Genomic DNA, 18,369 nt, shown 5'->3' with positions numbered 1-18,369 from the left:
TATTGTTTTTATTATGTTATCATATGTCAGGATGACCAAACAATATAATCAGTTTAGTGGGAAATATTCTTCCAAAGATGTTTGGGTGAACATTGCTCTTACAATTTTTATAGTCTTTTAAAGTTTACGAAGTTTTGTAACATAAACAATCTGATTTTCAACTCAAAATGGCCCCCTGAGATGACAAGACAGGATATTTACACATTATTCTTAATTTATTGATGGGGACAAAGGCACAAAATATCAAGTAATTCGTCTGGATTAGCTAATAAGTGTTTAGTGATTGTCTACTGACCATTGATGCCAGATTTATTTTTATAGAGCAAATGAACGATTGTAGCATGCTCCTTACATAGATTAGTAGGGCCACCTAACCAGAGTTACCTGTGGGAGCACTTTATGTTTTACTATAGGCAACTTTTTTGACATAAGTATATCAGATATCCTTATTGATGTGTGATCATCAGGTGATCCTCCTTAAATTATATAAAATAAAATTTACATATGCAAATACATATGGGAACTCTAAAAATTGTCTTGTTTTGGTTTGATTGCTATGTCAAAGATGTTGCTATTGTGATTTTTTTTTGGCAAGGAAGACTGACCCCAAGCTAACATATGTGCCAATCTTCCTCTATTTTTGTATGTGGGATGCCGCCTTAGGATTACAAGCTGCGAATTTACAAGTACACCCAGTTCTGGAGCTTAATTAATAAATATTAATCACCTCTTTAATGGTTCAAAAACCATGCACAAAATTCTTTTCCAACCCAAAATGCCTGATTCTTTTTTATTCACATGATCTGTTGTGAAAGCGTTTTACTTTATTTTCTATGTTTTGTAAATGTTCAGTTCACATGATGTATCTTGAGGTTATAAAGAAAGTTATTTATGATTTAAATTTTAATTATTTACGTTTAAAAAGTCTGACTAGCAATTCTCATACACACTGCTCTCTCTAATATCTAAGATGTGATATCAATATAAATTCAAACTATTTTCATTTATAAAGAAAAAGCTACATAAAATTGTGGAATTACCATAGTCACTAAAAAAACATCCACAACTCTGTGCCATACGTACTGTCTTTCATCTTTTGTCAGAATTTTCTCCTGCTATGGTCATAGTTACTCACATGTTAGTAAAACATATCATTCAGAGAGAAAGAACAAGAAAGAAAGAAACTGAAATCATGACGATGTATATTCTTAGCCAAACCTCTACTCCTCTTGGCATTCTGAAGCCTACGTTTTCCTTTGTATCTTATCTACATAACTATGGATTTACCTTTTATAAGCAATGTTGAGTCTTCTCTTTCAGCCAGAGACGATAGAATAAATACCATCTCCTCTCAAGCAAAACTGAGAGAAAAGACTGAATCAAAACCATCTGTGCCTTTTCTCTTAATGGAGTTTGGCTCCTCTGGGGAATATTAAAGGAGAGCTTTCGGAAATGTACAAATTGCTGGTAGATTGTTTTTATTCCTGTTTAGATTGGACATACTAATAACATTGCTGATGCACCTAATCTGCCCCCTTATTTGATACCATACCTGTCTTGTCCTAGTCTCCACATTCTTGATTCAAATGTCTTGCTCTAATTGCTCTTTTAATTCCATAGCAATTACCACTTTCTAACATTCTACGTAGTTTTATTTTTATTATTTATTGTCTGTCTTCTCTTTACCACCCCTGACACCTAGAATGCAAGCTGGGTGTTCATGGATATGGACTTGTTTTGTTTGCTGATGTATTCCAAACACCTTAGTTGAATACTTGACATATAACAAGTTGTCAGTAAATACCTGCTAAATAAAAGAATAACTGAATAAATGACAGGATAATCGTTAATGATGTAGATAGCATAATAACCAGAAGCACCATAGTTTCTTTCAAAATTCTTAGACTTTTGATATTCAGAATGTAGCACTTGGATTCACAGCATCACCACCACCTGGGAGCTTGCTGGAAGTGCAGACCCAGACCTGCCCATTCTGAATCTACATTTTCATTTACATCAAGCCTTCCTACCTTAACTGCACGTCGTTGAATAGAGACCACAATTGCTCCTCTTATGCAGCACATACAGTCATTTGTTAGTTTGTTCCTCTTTTGTCATATTTTATAGGAAGTAATTCCTCCCCAACCTTTCTCTCATCAATATTAGAGTAAGAGAGTAAGTGCATGTAGATCAAATATTTCTTTAGTGTGTTTAAATATTTACTTAATATTTTGCATGAACTATGCAAGTTAAAACAGTTCCTTTCCATCTAACTTGACTGATAAGAGACAGCTGAGAAAGTTATACACCACTTCATTTAGGTCCAAATTTTATTTTGAGCAAGTGATTACTGACTGTGGCTCCTGGGAAAGAGGGCAAAGTGAGGAAAGCAGTCATTTAGAACCCAAGTGAACTGACCACAGAAATGTTCTTATAGGGGAAAATCTACTCAACGCTGTAAAAGTGCCGTCCAAGCAACATAGCTTCCAGTGAGTAATCTTCAATGCAGCTGGAAAACCAAATGATAGAACCAGTCGTGGGAGGGAAGTGTAAATTTCTTCCTAATACTGTGGCATGTGTCATAGAAAACACATAAATACCATCTTAACTTTACTTCACCAACAAATCCTAATGGGTTACCATCTTAGCTTTACTTCACCAACAAATCCTAATGGGTAGGGGCCATAAGACAGATGAAAGCAACGTGTTCAAAACCCGTTTCTTGTGGTGTGTATCTAAATCACTCTGAATCACCTACATCTGGAAGCCTAAAGCTAGCAAAGCTACAATAAACAGAAAGCAGATAACTCATTAGAACTGCTCTTCTTTCTCCCTATAAAGTTGAGTTCAAGGTTCTTCTCTGAAATTGTGGGTCATAGCTAGGAAGAAGTTTTGATATAATTATCCTGTAGAAGTTGTGATAAACCAGATACTGAAATGCGGATCTTCTGTATGTGGATCCTCTGAAAAAAATCACAAAAATAGAAAAATTTTTATACAATAAAACAATAAAAAATAAATGAACAGGATATCTGCTCTCTTTGCTTGGGTTTGTTATGGTCCCAAAAGTATCTTTGCTTCTCTAAGGTTGCCGAATCTCTGAAATAGTAATGCCAAGTTATATCAAACCAGCTTTCAACTCCCAACCTTGGCAAGGAATTTCAATAGCTTTTCATGAATAGTGTTCAGCCCCCAAGAGAAGTCATCCATACACCTAAGACAATTTCAGGCTGGCTTAGCACACTGGCCAAGAGCCCATTCTCTGAAATGAGAATGGCTGGGTTTGTATCAGGCTCTTTCACTTAATCCTTTGTGACTTGGTTAAATTACTTACCCTCCCTGTCCTTCAGTTTCCTGATCTGTAAAATAAGATAATAGCAGGGCCTTCTTCATAGTGTTATAGAGAGGACGCAAGGAAATGAAACACAGAAAACGCTTAGAACAGTGTTTGCATTTGGTAACTACTCAATACATGTTATCTGCTGTTACTGTTGTTGTTAAAGATGTAAGCAATAGGTTATAGGAAGACAAATAAATCAGGGTGTGAGACAAAAGTTGACTCTGAAAATTACATAGCGTGGTTAGAAACTGCTTCTGGGAAGGTTAGATTTGATCCGAGAAGAGAGAGAATGAACTATGGGCTTGTCTAAACAAAAGCTTTGCAGGCAGAAGTGATAGTAAACGCAAACTATCCAAAGCTAGAGGGAGCTGAAGAAGTGCAAGAACATGAGGAGTCAACGTGGCGGGGGAGGAATGTATATGGGGATGAAAGTAAAAGGAGAGCAGACAGGTAGAGCAGTCTAAATCATGCAAGGCACTGCAAGCCCTTGAAATGGTATTGTCTTCCATTTTGCGGGAAGCATTGGGTGGGTTTTTGGTGGAGAAGGTATGGAAGGCCTTAGCCATAGGCTGAGCTCTGACATAAACAGTAGTGATTTATTTCTTGCTCATGTTACACATCCTTGGATATAGGTCAGCTGTAGTTCTGTGCCTCAAGCCAGAATGGAAGAGCAAGAGAGATGGAGGTGCTTCTGCTGGGAAGTGGCCCTATCACTACCCTTCACATCTCATTACCCTACAAGTCACCAGGCCCAACATCTCCATAATATCAGAATGGGTATGCTTTCTCCTGAGAATCTCAAAGTAACAGGTATGGAGGTATATACACTTGAGAAAAAGAAAAGCACAGGCGAATGTAAACAATAATACCATCGATTAAATTAACATGAGTGTGTGAAGTTTTAAAGGATCCCTCAGTTGTTTTGTGGAGAATGCAATACATGGAAGCAAGAATAGAATCAGGAGACAAGATGGGATGATACTGAGATCGTGCATATGAGATGATCTAAGATATTAGAAATAGAGGTGAAATGAAGTGATTGGACTGAGGATAGATATTGAAGGCAGAGTTGAAGAGATTCACTGGTGGATTGGCTGAAAAGTGTGGGAGAAAGGAAAAACTCAGGATGACTTTTCATTTGTTTATCTGTTATTCTTTCTTTGTCCTGAGCAACTATAAGAATGGACTTATTTATTTAGGTGGAGAAGATTGGAATATAAACTAAAACACAGCCTATATAAGAAAAAACACATTCTGGGGCTAGCCTAGTGGTGTAGTGGTTAAGTTTGTCCCCTTCACTTAAGCAGCCCAGGGTTCACAGGTTTGGATCCCCAGTGTGGACCTATGCACTGCTCATCAAGCCATGCTGCGGTGGTGACCCACATACAAAACAGAGGAAGATTGCCACAGATGTTAGCTCAGTGACAATCTTCCTCAAGCACGAAAGAGGAAGATTGGCAATAGATGTTAGCTGAGGGCCAATCTTCCTCACCAAAAAAGAAAAAAAGAAAAGAAAAGAAAAAACACATTAAAAAAACACAAAATTCATTATTGACTTTAAATTAAAAATTTAGAAGCAATAAACTATAGCATCAATACTGAAAAATTCAAATCAAATAAATGATGCAGAAAGCATGTTGAAGCTTTCTCATAAAGAACAAAGAAGAAGTTAAAAAAGAGCAGATATTAAGAAAAGCTGATACAGGGCCCAGATTTCGCTATCTTATAAATGGCAAAAAAATCTTTAAAAATGACAAAATATAACACCTACAATGTTCAAGATAGAAGATGGGGAGGAAGAGGAAAAGATGGATGAGGAGAAGGTGAAGGAGGAAACTTCCTAACTGGAAGACAATGGATTTTCCGATCAAAAATGCTCTTAGTTGAGAGTAAGAACTATAATAAAAGGGAACAGCCTTGAAAGTCACTACTGCAAGATTTTTTTTTTTTTTTATGATTTCAAGGTTAATTGCAGTCTTTGTCATATTTACAACCCACCTCCCCAGGAAAGAAGTGTGGTCTCACAAGATAAAGATAGAAGAGTTATGATTCTCATTGACATTCCTAACTTAAGGACAAGAAATGCAAAATTTTGAATCCCTTAGGCTATTAGAGATTGATGCAATTTAAGCAGGGCTTTTGTAGTGGGCCCTGGAGGCCAGCCCCAAGCAGTCTGAGGCAATTTAGAAGCAGCAATCTCCTCTCTGCAGCAGTATTTACACAGGGAACAGGCCCAGTAAATTGGAGGGTCAATGTGCCTGAAAATCTAGGGCAACTCAGACCAGCCACGGATTGATCACTTCCCGCTGGCTCCGCTGCTGCATTCTCTTTGACTAGTTTTGTGTTGATGGTGATACACCACAGAGGACTGGGGGGCCCATCTATCGTTGTTGAAAATTCTAGTTTTACTTGACAGTCTGAGAAAATTGAGAAAATCAATACACTATTCTCATTAGATCGCTTAGGTGTGCATTTGTAATTGAAATATCTGAAACCCCAAAATACTCGAAAATTGAGTTATGCGGGCAGAAAAAGATGATATGATATGTTTCAAAGGTATCTGAGGACAGAACTATAAAACTGCTTATTGCAATAGAGTCTCAGATTCTGGAACCAGATCTCGACATATCTCAGCTAAATGGCATGTACAATTAGTTAATGTCTTAATTATACAGGGAAGAAGCCAGATTAGATATCCTGGAATGTCTCCTAAGTAACTAAATATTACTAATCAACTTTCACATTTTGCATGTTTTGCTGTTTGTTTTCGGATTCAGTTCTTGAACCAAAAACCAGGCTCTGCCTGATCAAACCTTCCTCTTTTGTCTTTTAACCCCGTAGCTATTCTATCGATGTTCACATCATTTTGGACATGAAATCTCTTTGTCTTTGATGCTGAATTATTTTATAAGCAGATGCGAATTTTTTTTCACTCATTTAAATAATGAATTAAAAAAGAAAACTTAGCTTTGAAACAACAATATAACACTTTTAGTTTTATGACTCCTAATATCCTCTTTCTCTCTCTTATTCTTTACAATACATTAAATTTTGTACACGCAGTGATTAAATCATTTATATATTGGTTTGCATGTAATGAAAGAATTTGCATTATTTTCTCACCCTAGTTACGTCTTCTTAACTTGTTTGCACATTTGACCTACTCTTCCAGCAAGGACAGTTTTATGGCAAAAGCTAAATTAGGAATTCACAGTGAAATACGTCTCAACCAGCGCCCCCCGCCCCAAGATATTTCCTTAATCTACAAATTTCCTCAAGAGTTTTCAATTAAGGCAGGAAGAAACAGCACATGACATGGAAATCTATAAACCACTTGTTTTGACCTACACATTAACAAACCCACATAATAAATACTAATACTAAACCAGCTTCTTAGAAATCTTTGGATATCCACACAGAAAAGCTTTTGCTTCCAATACATTTGTAATCGTAAAACAAAAAAAGTCTTCCAACCAAGATAAACTAAAAATTTTCACTAACAAATAAATATGTAACTCCTCTTTGATGTTATCCCTCTAGTATATACTTTCTAAATCGATGTGGGAAGGGTGAATGAAGGAAATATTTTCCAGAAAATATTGTAGGCATAAAGTTGCCAAAAAATATCTCTGGATTAAAAAAAAATAAAAGTATTTCAACAGCATTGCTTGTCAAAGACATTTTTTCCATAGCTAGTTATATAAGTAGTTCTAAAAAATTGTTAAAAATATCAAGACCTGAAGTAGAAAGACCTAAACACGATGTGGTCCATATAGATGCTGAAATACAATGATGTACATCTGAAATTTACACGTTACAAACTAATGTGACCTCAATAAAATGATTTTTTTTTAAAAGTGCCTGACCCTCAGTGTCAGCATCCCTCCTGTTCAGTGGTCAGCACACCCATCAGTAGCAACAGCACAAGAACCCAAGTTCTGTCAAAGAAGATGTTAAGGGAGAATAAAAACTTTAACCAGAGACAGGATTTCACCTAAAAGACTTTCCGAAATGGAAATTCCGTATGAGTCTCATAAAATTATAAGATAAAACATTTCCTTGTTTCTCTAACCTATGATGAGTAGCCCCTTGAGCACATTGAGGGACTAAGCTAAAAACATCACCCTATGTTTTTGTTTTCATTTGAAAGCATAAAAGTCTGTGATAAACTGATATAATAAAACAAGAGTTGTGGGTCAAACCCAGAAGATAATTGTAAGAACTTCAGAAACAGACAGGAATAAAGTTAGCTCTCTGTCGTGCTCTTTTATTAGCTCTGTGAATTCCCTTAACCTCTCAGAATCAGAGTTTCCTCATTTAAAGAATGGAAAAATAAGATAAAAATTTTTTGAGCTTTGACTAAATTAACTTATATAAAATTCTTTGTGAGGTTATAAAATTTATCTTGGAATAAGTAAGCACTTAATAAACCATAGCTATCAATGATATTCATGTTGCTATTAACATTTTATTTAATTTTTCATACAATAAAAGATACCAGCCTTTTATGTGGTAATTATGACTTACTATTAGTTTCATTACTTAAATTTCATCTCTCTTTTTAACATTTTTATCATATTCACATAGTGAAAGCAAATGATTAAAGTATAATTTTCTTTAGAAGTTTTATTTTACTGGCAATTTTTATGTTATTAGCAGTGTCTATTTAATTTATTACTTCCTAATGACAGACCAAGAATATGATAGAAATTTACAAGAGGTTAATTTAGCAGAGTAGGGAGATTTAACTCAGGCTGATGGCTGAAAACAGTTAGGATGAGTTTCCAAAGAAGTCACCAGTTGAAGTGCCTCTGAGACCGATTAGAAAAGTAGACATTAGCCAGGTAAAGAAAATGGCGGAAGGAGTCAGGCAGTGGAGCGGCCATTCTACAGAGATGCGCAGGTATCATATAGTAGAGGAAATATTAGAGCAAAGAGAGGTTTTGTATGGATGGGAAACATGATCCCAGAAAGGCAAATAAGACACAGATCATAAGAGGGTCTGATATAAGCTGTAAAAAAATGTGACTTCTGAGGTAGCCCTGATGGCCTAGTGGTTAAAGTTCAGCACTCACCATTTTGGTGACCGGGGTTTGCTTCCCAGTCGCGAAACCACACCACCTGCCTGGTAGTTGCCATTCTGTGGTGGCAGCTTACACAGAAGAGCTAGAATGACTTACAACTAGGACATAACCATGTACTGGGGCTCTGGGGAGAGAGAAAAGAAAAGAGGAAGATTTGCAATAGATGTTAACTCAGGGCAAATCTTTCCCCGCACAAACAAAAACAAAGTATGAGTTTTATTTCTGAAGGTGCTGCTGGGGGAGGTCAAGATTGGTGTTTAAGAAGCAAAAATTGAAATGATTGGATTCTGATTTGTTTTTTTTTTAAGATTTTATTTTTTCCTTTTTTTCTCCCCAACGCCCCCCGGTACATAGTTGTGTATTCTTCGTTGTGGGTCCTTCTAGTTGTGGCATGTGGGACGCTGCCTCAGCATGGTCTGATGAGCAGTGCCATGTCCACGCCCAGGATTCGAACCAACGAAACACTGGGCCGCTTGCAGCGGAGCGCGCGAACTTAACCACTCGGCCACGGGGCCAGCCCCTGGATTCTGATTTTTTGAAATATAAGTCTGGAATGTAGAATTATTTTCCAGATATAATATAATACTTTATATTAAAATGTAAAGTATAGATTGAGAATTCTGAGACCACTGGTAACAAAATCATTCAGAGGGACCATGAGGGCAAGATGCCATATGAGCTAAGGAGGTATCAGGAGTGGCAAAGAGGAGGCAAGTTACATCTATAATGAAGATTGGAAATAAATGTTTTCTTTAAGTGTAGACAAAGGATGCATTTCTTTTCAAGGAGAATTGGTAGATATTGAAATGCCTTCATACCTTAGGACAGTGGATTTTTGAATGACCTAGATTTGACTTGTAACCAGAAACCAAATTACTTCTACTCCCATTATCTCTTTACATCGGCTTTGCGGTCTAGTACTTTTTTATGATCCTGAATAAAACCTCAGATAAGCCCTACAGCTTTTCAGGCACTCCATACAACATATATTATAAATAGTTCCTTGCTAAGGCATAAAAATTCCACATCAGGATATTTATTACATAACAACAATCTGGTCAAGAATAGCAGACCCCAGGGGCTGGCCCCGTGGCCGAGTGGTTAAGTTCGCGCGCTCCGCTGCAAGCGGCCCAGTGTTTCGTTGGTTCGAATCCTGGGCGTGGACATGGCACTGCTCATCAGACCACGCTGAGGCAGCGTCCCACGTGCCACAACTAGAAGGACCCACAACGAAGAATATACAACTATGTACTGGGGGGCTTTGGGGAGAAAAAGGAAAACATAAAATCTTTAAAAAAAAAAAAAAAAAAAAAAAGAATAGCAGACCCCAAGCTTGGATCTGCTCAAGGCCTGTAAACCTCCAATGAGACATGATCTAGATGGTTTTTTCTTGCTACATCATATTTTCTGTATTACCTAGTTAGCTGCTATTATAAAGCTCTCCAGAATCTGACCCAAAGGAAGTGGGGGACTCACTACAAGTAACATAATCGTACATGGCAGAGTTAGCCATAATCTTGGGTTGGTGCCTTCTCCATCACTGATGCAACCTTGCAGGATATGTCCCAGGGACTATTTTTGCAGACCTGCATTGGAGTTTACCTTGATGTAGACACTGCCCAAAACTTCTCCAGCACCTCACTTAGCACTTCTCTCTCATCCTTTGGGTCAAGGGAACCTAACGCTCCTCTCATTGTTGGTTATTTTAACCTTTTAGTCAGTCTCCTTGAGCAGAATCCCCAAGATTGTCTTATTTTGCTGTCCCCAGAGAGTGCATTCATCTTTCCGGAAGTGAAGGCTTGGCTTTCTCTCCCTGCCACCTTAGCCTATGGTGGTGTAGCCTCTCCTGTGGGCCCCTAGGGTCCTCAAGCTCTGGTGAGCATGTGACACGCTCCTGCTGTGACTGCCTTAGAACTTCCTTTACTTGGCTTAAACTGAAGGCTAGCGTTCCACGTCTTTGCCTGGGAAGAAATTGGAGGAAGTGGTTGATGGGCAGTACACTGCCAAAGTCCTGTAATAAGATCCTTTCTTCCACATTTTCAACCATCATTTCTCCTATAGGAGGCAGCTGTATGACTGATTAATGTCCCCCAAACGACACTTGAGTCATTTCTTTTGGAAGTGTTGTGTAGACATTTCCTACTTCTCATTAGCGAGGGATGAAACAGCACACTCTTGTCTTTCCTCAGCCTCTCTTCAGAGGCCTCTGTGGAAACTTGGAGACAGTAGGAGGAGGTTCACTTACAATCTGTTATAGGATCTTTAAAAATAAAATGTGTGTACTTTAATCCTAGTTGGATTCCTATGAGTTCTTTTGGGGGGTGGTGTCACGGGGAGGAGGGAAAAAATGACAAAATATCTATAATATTCTCCTGCTTCTCTTGTATTATGTAGCTAAAAATAATTCCTGCCTATATTATAGGCACTTGAAAATACTCTGAAATATGTAAATTATGTGTGCATATATGAAATTGATTTATGTATATATGCGTGTATACATGTATGTGAATGTATATGTGTGCATATTTTGATGTATACTAAGACTATATATATATACACACTGGTATGTGTATGTATAGGTATATGATATTGTGTATATGTATGTATGTATATGTACATACATCTATACACATTCCATGAAGGAGACAAGAAATAAATATCATTTACTCAAGAAGAATTCCATTTCATCTTCCAAAATCAACCACTGTATTTGATAATTGTATGCATTTGTATATTATAAACATTAAAGTTGTTGCATAATGGTGCATATATATATTAAATAAGAGAGAGAGTTTATCTCTAAATCATGTCTTTCTTAAAATTGTTTTTGATTAATACTTGGGAAATAAATATATTATTTTGTTCATTAATATATTTTCTAATGTTTAAGTTCTGTTGTTGTATTTAAGTCAACGTTTTCTTCCTCGTATATTTAGTAAATTAACTCTCTGCATATTTTCTATACATGGGCAATGGCAGTGGCTACATCATGCTAATTAAGCACCACATTGGATATCTCCTCTGAAATTGTCCTTCCACATATTTGCTATAAACCTTTCAAACTGCAGGGAAAAGTGACAACAACCCCCAGAGCTACGCGCTGTGATTGAGAGAATCAGTTATCCTGGTGTCACTGAAAGAAAATCAATTCATGTGTTCTGTCATCCTTAGAAAGTACTCTCTAACACGCTGTCAGCAATAAATTTTACAGGATTTCCCCAAAGTCAATTGCTCCTTCTATTTGGGATTAAGATGAAAGCAAATTGATTCTTCTCATACACAGAGGAAGCATGAGAAAAGAGATACTTTTAGTCTCCTCACTTCTTTTTTTTAACACTGACAGATTTCTCCTGGCTCATAAGGTAAGGTCCTCAGTAATTGAAATTCTGGCTGTGAAATATATTTAGACATAACCAACAAGAACGCAATTTCCCTTAGAGTTACCTTCCATGCAAGTAGGCAGAAAATTTATTTCTGAGTAACGTATTTCTGAGTACATTGAAAAAAAAATAAGGCAACTCTGTCTAACATTTTAACTGGAATTGCTGCCAGGATATCATGTTTAATTTTATTTCACTATATCTCCCAAAATCTAGTGGTAATCATATTTTTGTCTTTTTCTTTAATTGAATGAACAAATTCAGAATCAGCAAATAAAATGTTTTAATAAACTTTTTCTTAAAATATAATTCCTTAATAGAGACAATATTTTAAATCAAACTAAGACAATTTGCAAAGAAACAGCCAACTATAGGTGGATTATGTTGCCATTTATGTTGCCACAAGTTCTATTGAGGCTGACTATAAAGAAAGTGTGGAGATAGAAATACATTGTCTTCCTCTTTTGGGGCAGCATAGATATGTAGAGGAATTTAAGAGAACTATTTCAATTGAGTTAGAATTTGCTAAAGGTGTATAAATACATAAAATGCCAGGTGGGAGTGACCAAAGTTACCAAAGAAGAAAAGAAACAAGCACTCGAACAAAAATAGAAACTGATGAAATATTACAGAAAAAAATTAGATTTCTGTTGACAAATATGTGTATGTATGCTGAACACTCTTTTGACATTGGTACAGAGAATAACAAATGGAACTGACTTCTGTAAAGTATTATAGAGTGTCGAGTGCTAGGTTTGGTTCCAAGTAGAATACTAATGTCCAAATTAAAGATAGATGCTGCAGTGACATCAGCAACATAGCTGAACAAGGCATCCTTTGTAGTATCCCCCCTCAACAACAAGATATAGCATCCATCCATGGACAAAAGTGTCTTTGTGGGAGCTGTGGGATTCAGCACCATATGCAAAGGGACCCTGGAGGAATCTTACCTAGCCATGCACTGGGTAATAGGCATATAGACCTCCACCACAGCTGTGGACCCTGCAGTGGCCCATGACCTGGCTCCAGCCCCTCTCAATCACTCTCTGGGAGCCCCTGGAGAATACTGTCTTAGACAATCACCTCCAGGTGAGAGAGTCTCTGTGGAAGTCCAGGTTTCCAGCAGACAAGTTCCAGCACACCACTGGAGAAAAAAAAATATGAGTTTGGACACACTGGAGAGGGTAAGAGGAAGAGTCTAACTTTACCTGAGTCATCCCTCCCTCAAGATGGCATAGCTCAGTGCCAGGTGAGACCTTCTAGGCCTGAGATTTCCCCACGGGGAAAAGTGAGGCATGTCAGTGAGTTCCTGGCTGCCCCAGCTGCCAAGAGGCTTATTCCTCCCCGAACTCCCACCCCAATTCAGAGTGCTGAGTTATGAACTGCATGATTGGGGATGGGAAAAGGTTGAGAAAGCAGGAAATAGGACTATCAGAGAGCATTAAAAGGACATGGGTCCTACTAAATGCATCATAGACTCCATCAAGAAGCCCACCAATGAGCCACTGGGGATGCCTCACCCATATTCCCTCAAATGGCCTTCAGGCACCCTTAGCACTAAACATGCCTCCCCCACCCTCAGAGCTGGATGTCTGTGCTCTCTCACAAAGGTGGCAAGAAGGAGCTTTGGTAGATGGCTAGAGAGCATGTGCAGAAAGCCAGCCCAAATCTGCAGGCCAGGAAGAGACCACAAGCTTGAGCTTTAGCTCACCCAAAAGGAGGCTGTCAGCACTTGCCCTGGTGCATTGTAGGATCTGGAGAAGGAATACAAGTTTAAGCATTCTGCCACAAGTGGGAGCAAGTTGTGTAAAGCTGGCATATCCACTGAAGGGCTTATAAAGCCTCAGCATCCCTAGTAAGGCTGACAGAAGGAATTTCTCTCCCAAGGTCATTGAGTAAAGACTGGAGGAGGTGATTACTACTGCAAATGCAAAGACAGCATCTCAAGACTTCAAGGAATGTGAAAAATCGAAGAAACAGGACATCACCAAAGGATCACAATAATCTTGCCAATAGCTGATCTCAAAGACATCTGCAATTTACCCAATAAAGAGTTCAAAATAACTGTTTAAAAGAAGCTAAATTAGCTACAAAAAAATATAGAAAGACAATTCGGCAAAATCAGGAAAGCAACATATGAACAAAATGAGAAGTTTAACAGAGATAAAAATCATGAAAAAAGATTCTGGAGCTGAAGAATACAATGAAAGAAATGAAAACTGCAAAAAAAGAGAATCAACAGCAGAATCAATCAAGAATAATAAAAAAATAGTGTGTATATTAGAAGACGGGAACTCTGAAATTATCCAGTCAGAAGAGAACAAAGTAAAACAAATGAAAGAATGAAGAAAGTCTCTGTGACGTATGGGAAAATACCAAAAGAAATAATCATCAAATTATTGGTGATTTAGAAGAAGAGAGGGAGAAGGAGCAGAAAATGTATTTAAAGAAACAATGGCTGAGAACTTTTCAAATCTGTGGAGTGATTTGGATATCCAAGTTCATGAAGGTCATGGGTCACCAAACAAATGTCATTTAAAGATATTTTCTCCAAGACGCATTATAATAAAACTGTCAAAAATCAAAGATAAAGAGAATATCTTTTAAAAAATAACGCTTGTCACTTATAAGGAAAACACCATAAGGCTATCAGCAGATTTTCTAGAAGATTCTTACAGGTCAGGAGAGAATAGGATGATATATTTAAAGAGCTCGAAGAAGAAATTGTCAAGAATACTCTATCTGGCAAAGTTGTCATTCAGAAATGAATAGGAGATAAAGACTTCTACAGGAAAACAAAAGCTGAGGGAGATCATCACCACCAGACCTGCCTTCCAAAAAATAAAGAGTTTCTCAAGCTGAAATGAAAGGACACTAACTAGTAACATGAAAATATACAATGCACTGTTAAAGGTAAGGAAACAGTCAAATTCAGAATACTCACATACTGTATTATGGTGGTATGATAAACACTTTAGATGAAGGTTAAAGTACAAAAGTAGTTTAAAAATAACTATGGCTTCTATAATTTGTTAACTAATGCACAATATAAAAAGAGGTAAATTGTGATATCGAAAACATTAAAAAAAAAAAAGGGAATCAAGGGTAGTGATCTTGTGTATGACTGAAGTTGTTATCAGCATTATACCTGTAGATATTTTATGTAAGCCTCATGGTAACCACAAAGCAAAAACCTATAGTAGAGTAGAAGAAACCTTCACAAAAGATGAAGGAAGGAAATCAAAGCACATCATTGTGGAAAATCATCAATTCATGAAGGAAGGCAGGAAGACAGGGAGAAAGGAACAAGGGAACTACATAACAGCCAAAGAACAATACAACAGTATTAGTAAGTTCTTACCTATCAGTAATTACTTTTAATGTAAATGGATTACATTCTCCAATCAAAAGGCAAAGAGTAGCTGGATGGGGAAAAAAAAATAGACCCAACTATATGTTGCCTGCAAGAGACTCACTTCAGCTTTAAGGGCCCACATAGGCTCAAAGTGAAGGGATGGATAAAGATATTCCATGCAAGTGGAAACCAAAGGAGAGCAGGAGTAGCTGCACTTACATCAGGAAAATATAGACTTTAAGCCAAAGTTGGTAACAAGAGACAAATAAAGCTGTTATATAATGATGAAGAGGTCAATTCATCAATAGGATATAACAATCATCAATAAATATGCACCCAACATCTCAGCACCTAAATATAGTAAGAAAATACTAACATATCTGAATGAGAAATAGACAACAATACTATAATAGTAGGGAAACTTTAATATCCTACATTCAATATTGATAAGTTTTAGCAAATTTGAAAAGATTAAAATCATACCAAATAGCTTTTCCTACTACAATGGCATGAAACTAGCAATCAATAACAAGAGGAAAACTGAAAAAATCACAAATACGTGGAAATTACACAACACACGTCTGAACAACAAATCGATCAAAGAAGAAATAAAAAAGGAATTTAAAAAAAATCCTAAAACAAACAAAAATGGAACACAACATATCCAAACTTATGGAGTGCATTAAAAATAGCTCCAAGAGGGAAGTTTATAGAGATAAATGCCTATATCAAGAAAAAAGAATGATCACAAAAATAACCTAACTTTATGCCTCAAAGAATTAGAAAAAGAACAAACTAAGCCCAAAGCTGGCAGAAGGAATGCAATAGCAAAGCAGGAAATAATGAAATAGAGACAAGGAAAACAATAGAACAAAATCAATAAAACCAAGTCAGTTTTTTGGAAAGATAAATAAGACTGACAAATCTTAAGCTTGACTAAGGAAAAAAGAGAAATTTCAAATAAATAAAATAAAAAATGAAAGCAGAGACATTACAGTTGATAACACAGAAATACAAAAGATCATAAGAGAATACTATGAAGAATTATTCAGCAACAAATTGGATAACCTTGAAGAATGGATAAATTCCTAGAAGCACACAACCTACCAAGACTGAATTATGAAGAAATAGAAAATCTGAACAAGACGAATACGGGTAAGGAGATTGAATCACTAATCAAAAATTTCCCAAAAAAAGAAAAGCCCAGAGCCAGGTGGTTTCCTTGGTGAATTCTACCAAATATTTAAAGAAGAATTAACTCCTATGCTTCTTAAATACTTCCAAAAAACTGAAGAGGTGGGAACACACACAAAATCATCTTACAGGGCCATCATTACCTTGATACCAGAGCCAGAGAAGGACAATACCAGAAGGGAAAACTACAGGTCAACATCCGTAATAAATGTCTTTGTAAAAGTTCTTAACAAAATATTAGCAAACAAAATTCTACAGCACATTAAAGTATCATACACCATGATCAAGTGAGATTTATTCCTGGGGTGTGAGGATGGTTCAACATACACAAATCAATAAATGTGATATATCACATTAATAGAATGAAAAGTAAAAATAAGACGGTTATCTCAGTAGATGCAGAAAAAGCATTTTATAAAATACAGCAATCTTTCATGATAAAAACTCTCAACAAATTGGGCATAGAAGGAATTTACCTCAACATAATAAAGCATATATATGACAAGCCCATAGCTAACATGATACTCAGTGATGAAAATTTTAATCCTTTCCTCTAAGATCAGGAACAAGACAAGGATACCTACTCTCACCACTTTTATTCAGTGTAGCACTGGAAGTCCTACCCAGAGCAATCGGGCAAGAAAAATAAACAAAATGCATCCAAGTTGGTAAGGAAGAAGTAAAATTGTGATGATATGATTTTATATATGGAAAATCCTAGAGACTTCACTAAAACGCTATTAGAACTAATCAACAAATTCAATAGAGTTGTAGGATGCAAAACCAACATACACAAATCTGTTGCATTTCTATACACTAACAACAAAAACATCTGAAAAAGAAACAAAGAAAACAATCCAATTCACAATAGCATCCAAAAAAATTACTTAGGAAGAAATTTAACCAAGGATGTGAAAGATCTGGAAACGGAAAACTAAAACACTGATGACAGGAATTGGAAAGAGACACAAATAAATGGAAAGATATTCTGTGTTCGTGTATTGGAAGAATTTAATATTATTAAAATGTTCACATTACCCAAAGCATTCTAGAGATTGAACACAATCTCTATCAAATTTCCAATGTCATCTTTCACAAAGATAGAGAAAACAATCCTAAAATTCCTATGGAACCACAAAAAACCCTCAATAGCAAAGGAATCCTGAGAAAGAACAAAGTTGAAGGCAACACATTTCCTCATAAAATTATATTACAAAGCTATAGTAAACAAAACAGTACAGTATAGGCATGAAAATAGACACATAGACCAGTGCAACAAAATCAAGATCCCAGAAATAAACCATCACATAGAGAGTTAACTAATATTTTACAAGAAAGCCAAGGATACTCAACGGAGAAAGGATAATCTCTCAACAAGTGGTGTTGGGAAAATTGTATAGTCATATGCAGAATAATGAAATTGTACCCCTGTCTTACACTACTCACAAAAATTAACTCAAAATGGATTAAAGACTTAAACATAAGACCTGAAACCATAAAACTCCTAGAAGAAAACATAGGAAAAAAGCTCTTTGACATTGATCTTGGCAATGAGTTTTTGAATATGATACCAAAAGCATAAGCAATGAAAGCAAAAGTTAGTAAGTGGGATTACATCAAATTAAAAAGCTTCCACATAGTAAAAGGAACAGTCAACAAAATGAAAAAAGTAACCTACAGAATGGGAAAAAAATTTTAAAATTATGTATTAGACAAGGGGTTAATATTCAAAATATTAAGGAACTCATATATCTTAATACCAAAAAAAAAAAATCCTATTAAAAAGCCTAGAGGAACTGAATAGACATTTTTCCAAAGAAGACAAACAAATAGTCATCAAGTACAGAAAAAGTGCTCGACATCACTAATCATCAAAAATACAAATCAAAACCACAGTGACATAAAATTTCACATCTCTTAGAATGGCTATCATCAAAAAGATAAGAGATGATAATTGCTGGCGAAGGACATGGAGAAAAGGGAACACTTGCACATTCTTGGTGGGAATGTAGAACC

General features: G+C 36.4%; 1 protein-coding gene across 10 annotated transcripts in view; it reads right to left on the bottom strand.

The window, feature by feature from the left end:
* The window catches only part of CDH18 (cadherin 18), a 905,084-nt gene that overhangs the window by 147,922 nt on the left and 738,793 nt on the right, over window positions 1–18,369 (bottom strand). The window contains exon 1 of one of the 10 annotated variants that reach the window (XM_070587162.1): window positions 1,288–1,348. The exons of the other annotated variants lie outside the window; for them this stretch is intronic. Coding sequence (XP_070443263.1) covers window positions 1,288–1,345 — 58 coding nt within the window. The 5' untranslated portion in view covers window positions 1,346–1,348. Of the gene's footprint in view, window positions 1–1,287; window positions 1,349–18,369 lie in introns of those variants that run through there. 10 annotated transcript variants of the gene reach the window in all.

The sequence above is a fragment of the Equus przewalskii genome, chromosome 20 (assembly GCF_037783145.1).
Source record: "Equus przewalskii isolate Varuska chromosome 20, EquPr2, whole genome shotgun sequence".
Classification (NCBI taxonomy): Eukaryota; Metazoa; Chordata; class Mammalia; order Perissodactyla; family Equidae; genus Equus; species Equus przewalskii.
The sequence above is the reverse complement of the archived record's forward strand: the minus strand, read 5'-3'. Positions and strand labels throughout refer to the sequence as shown.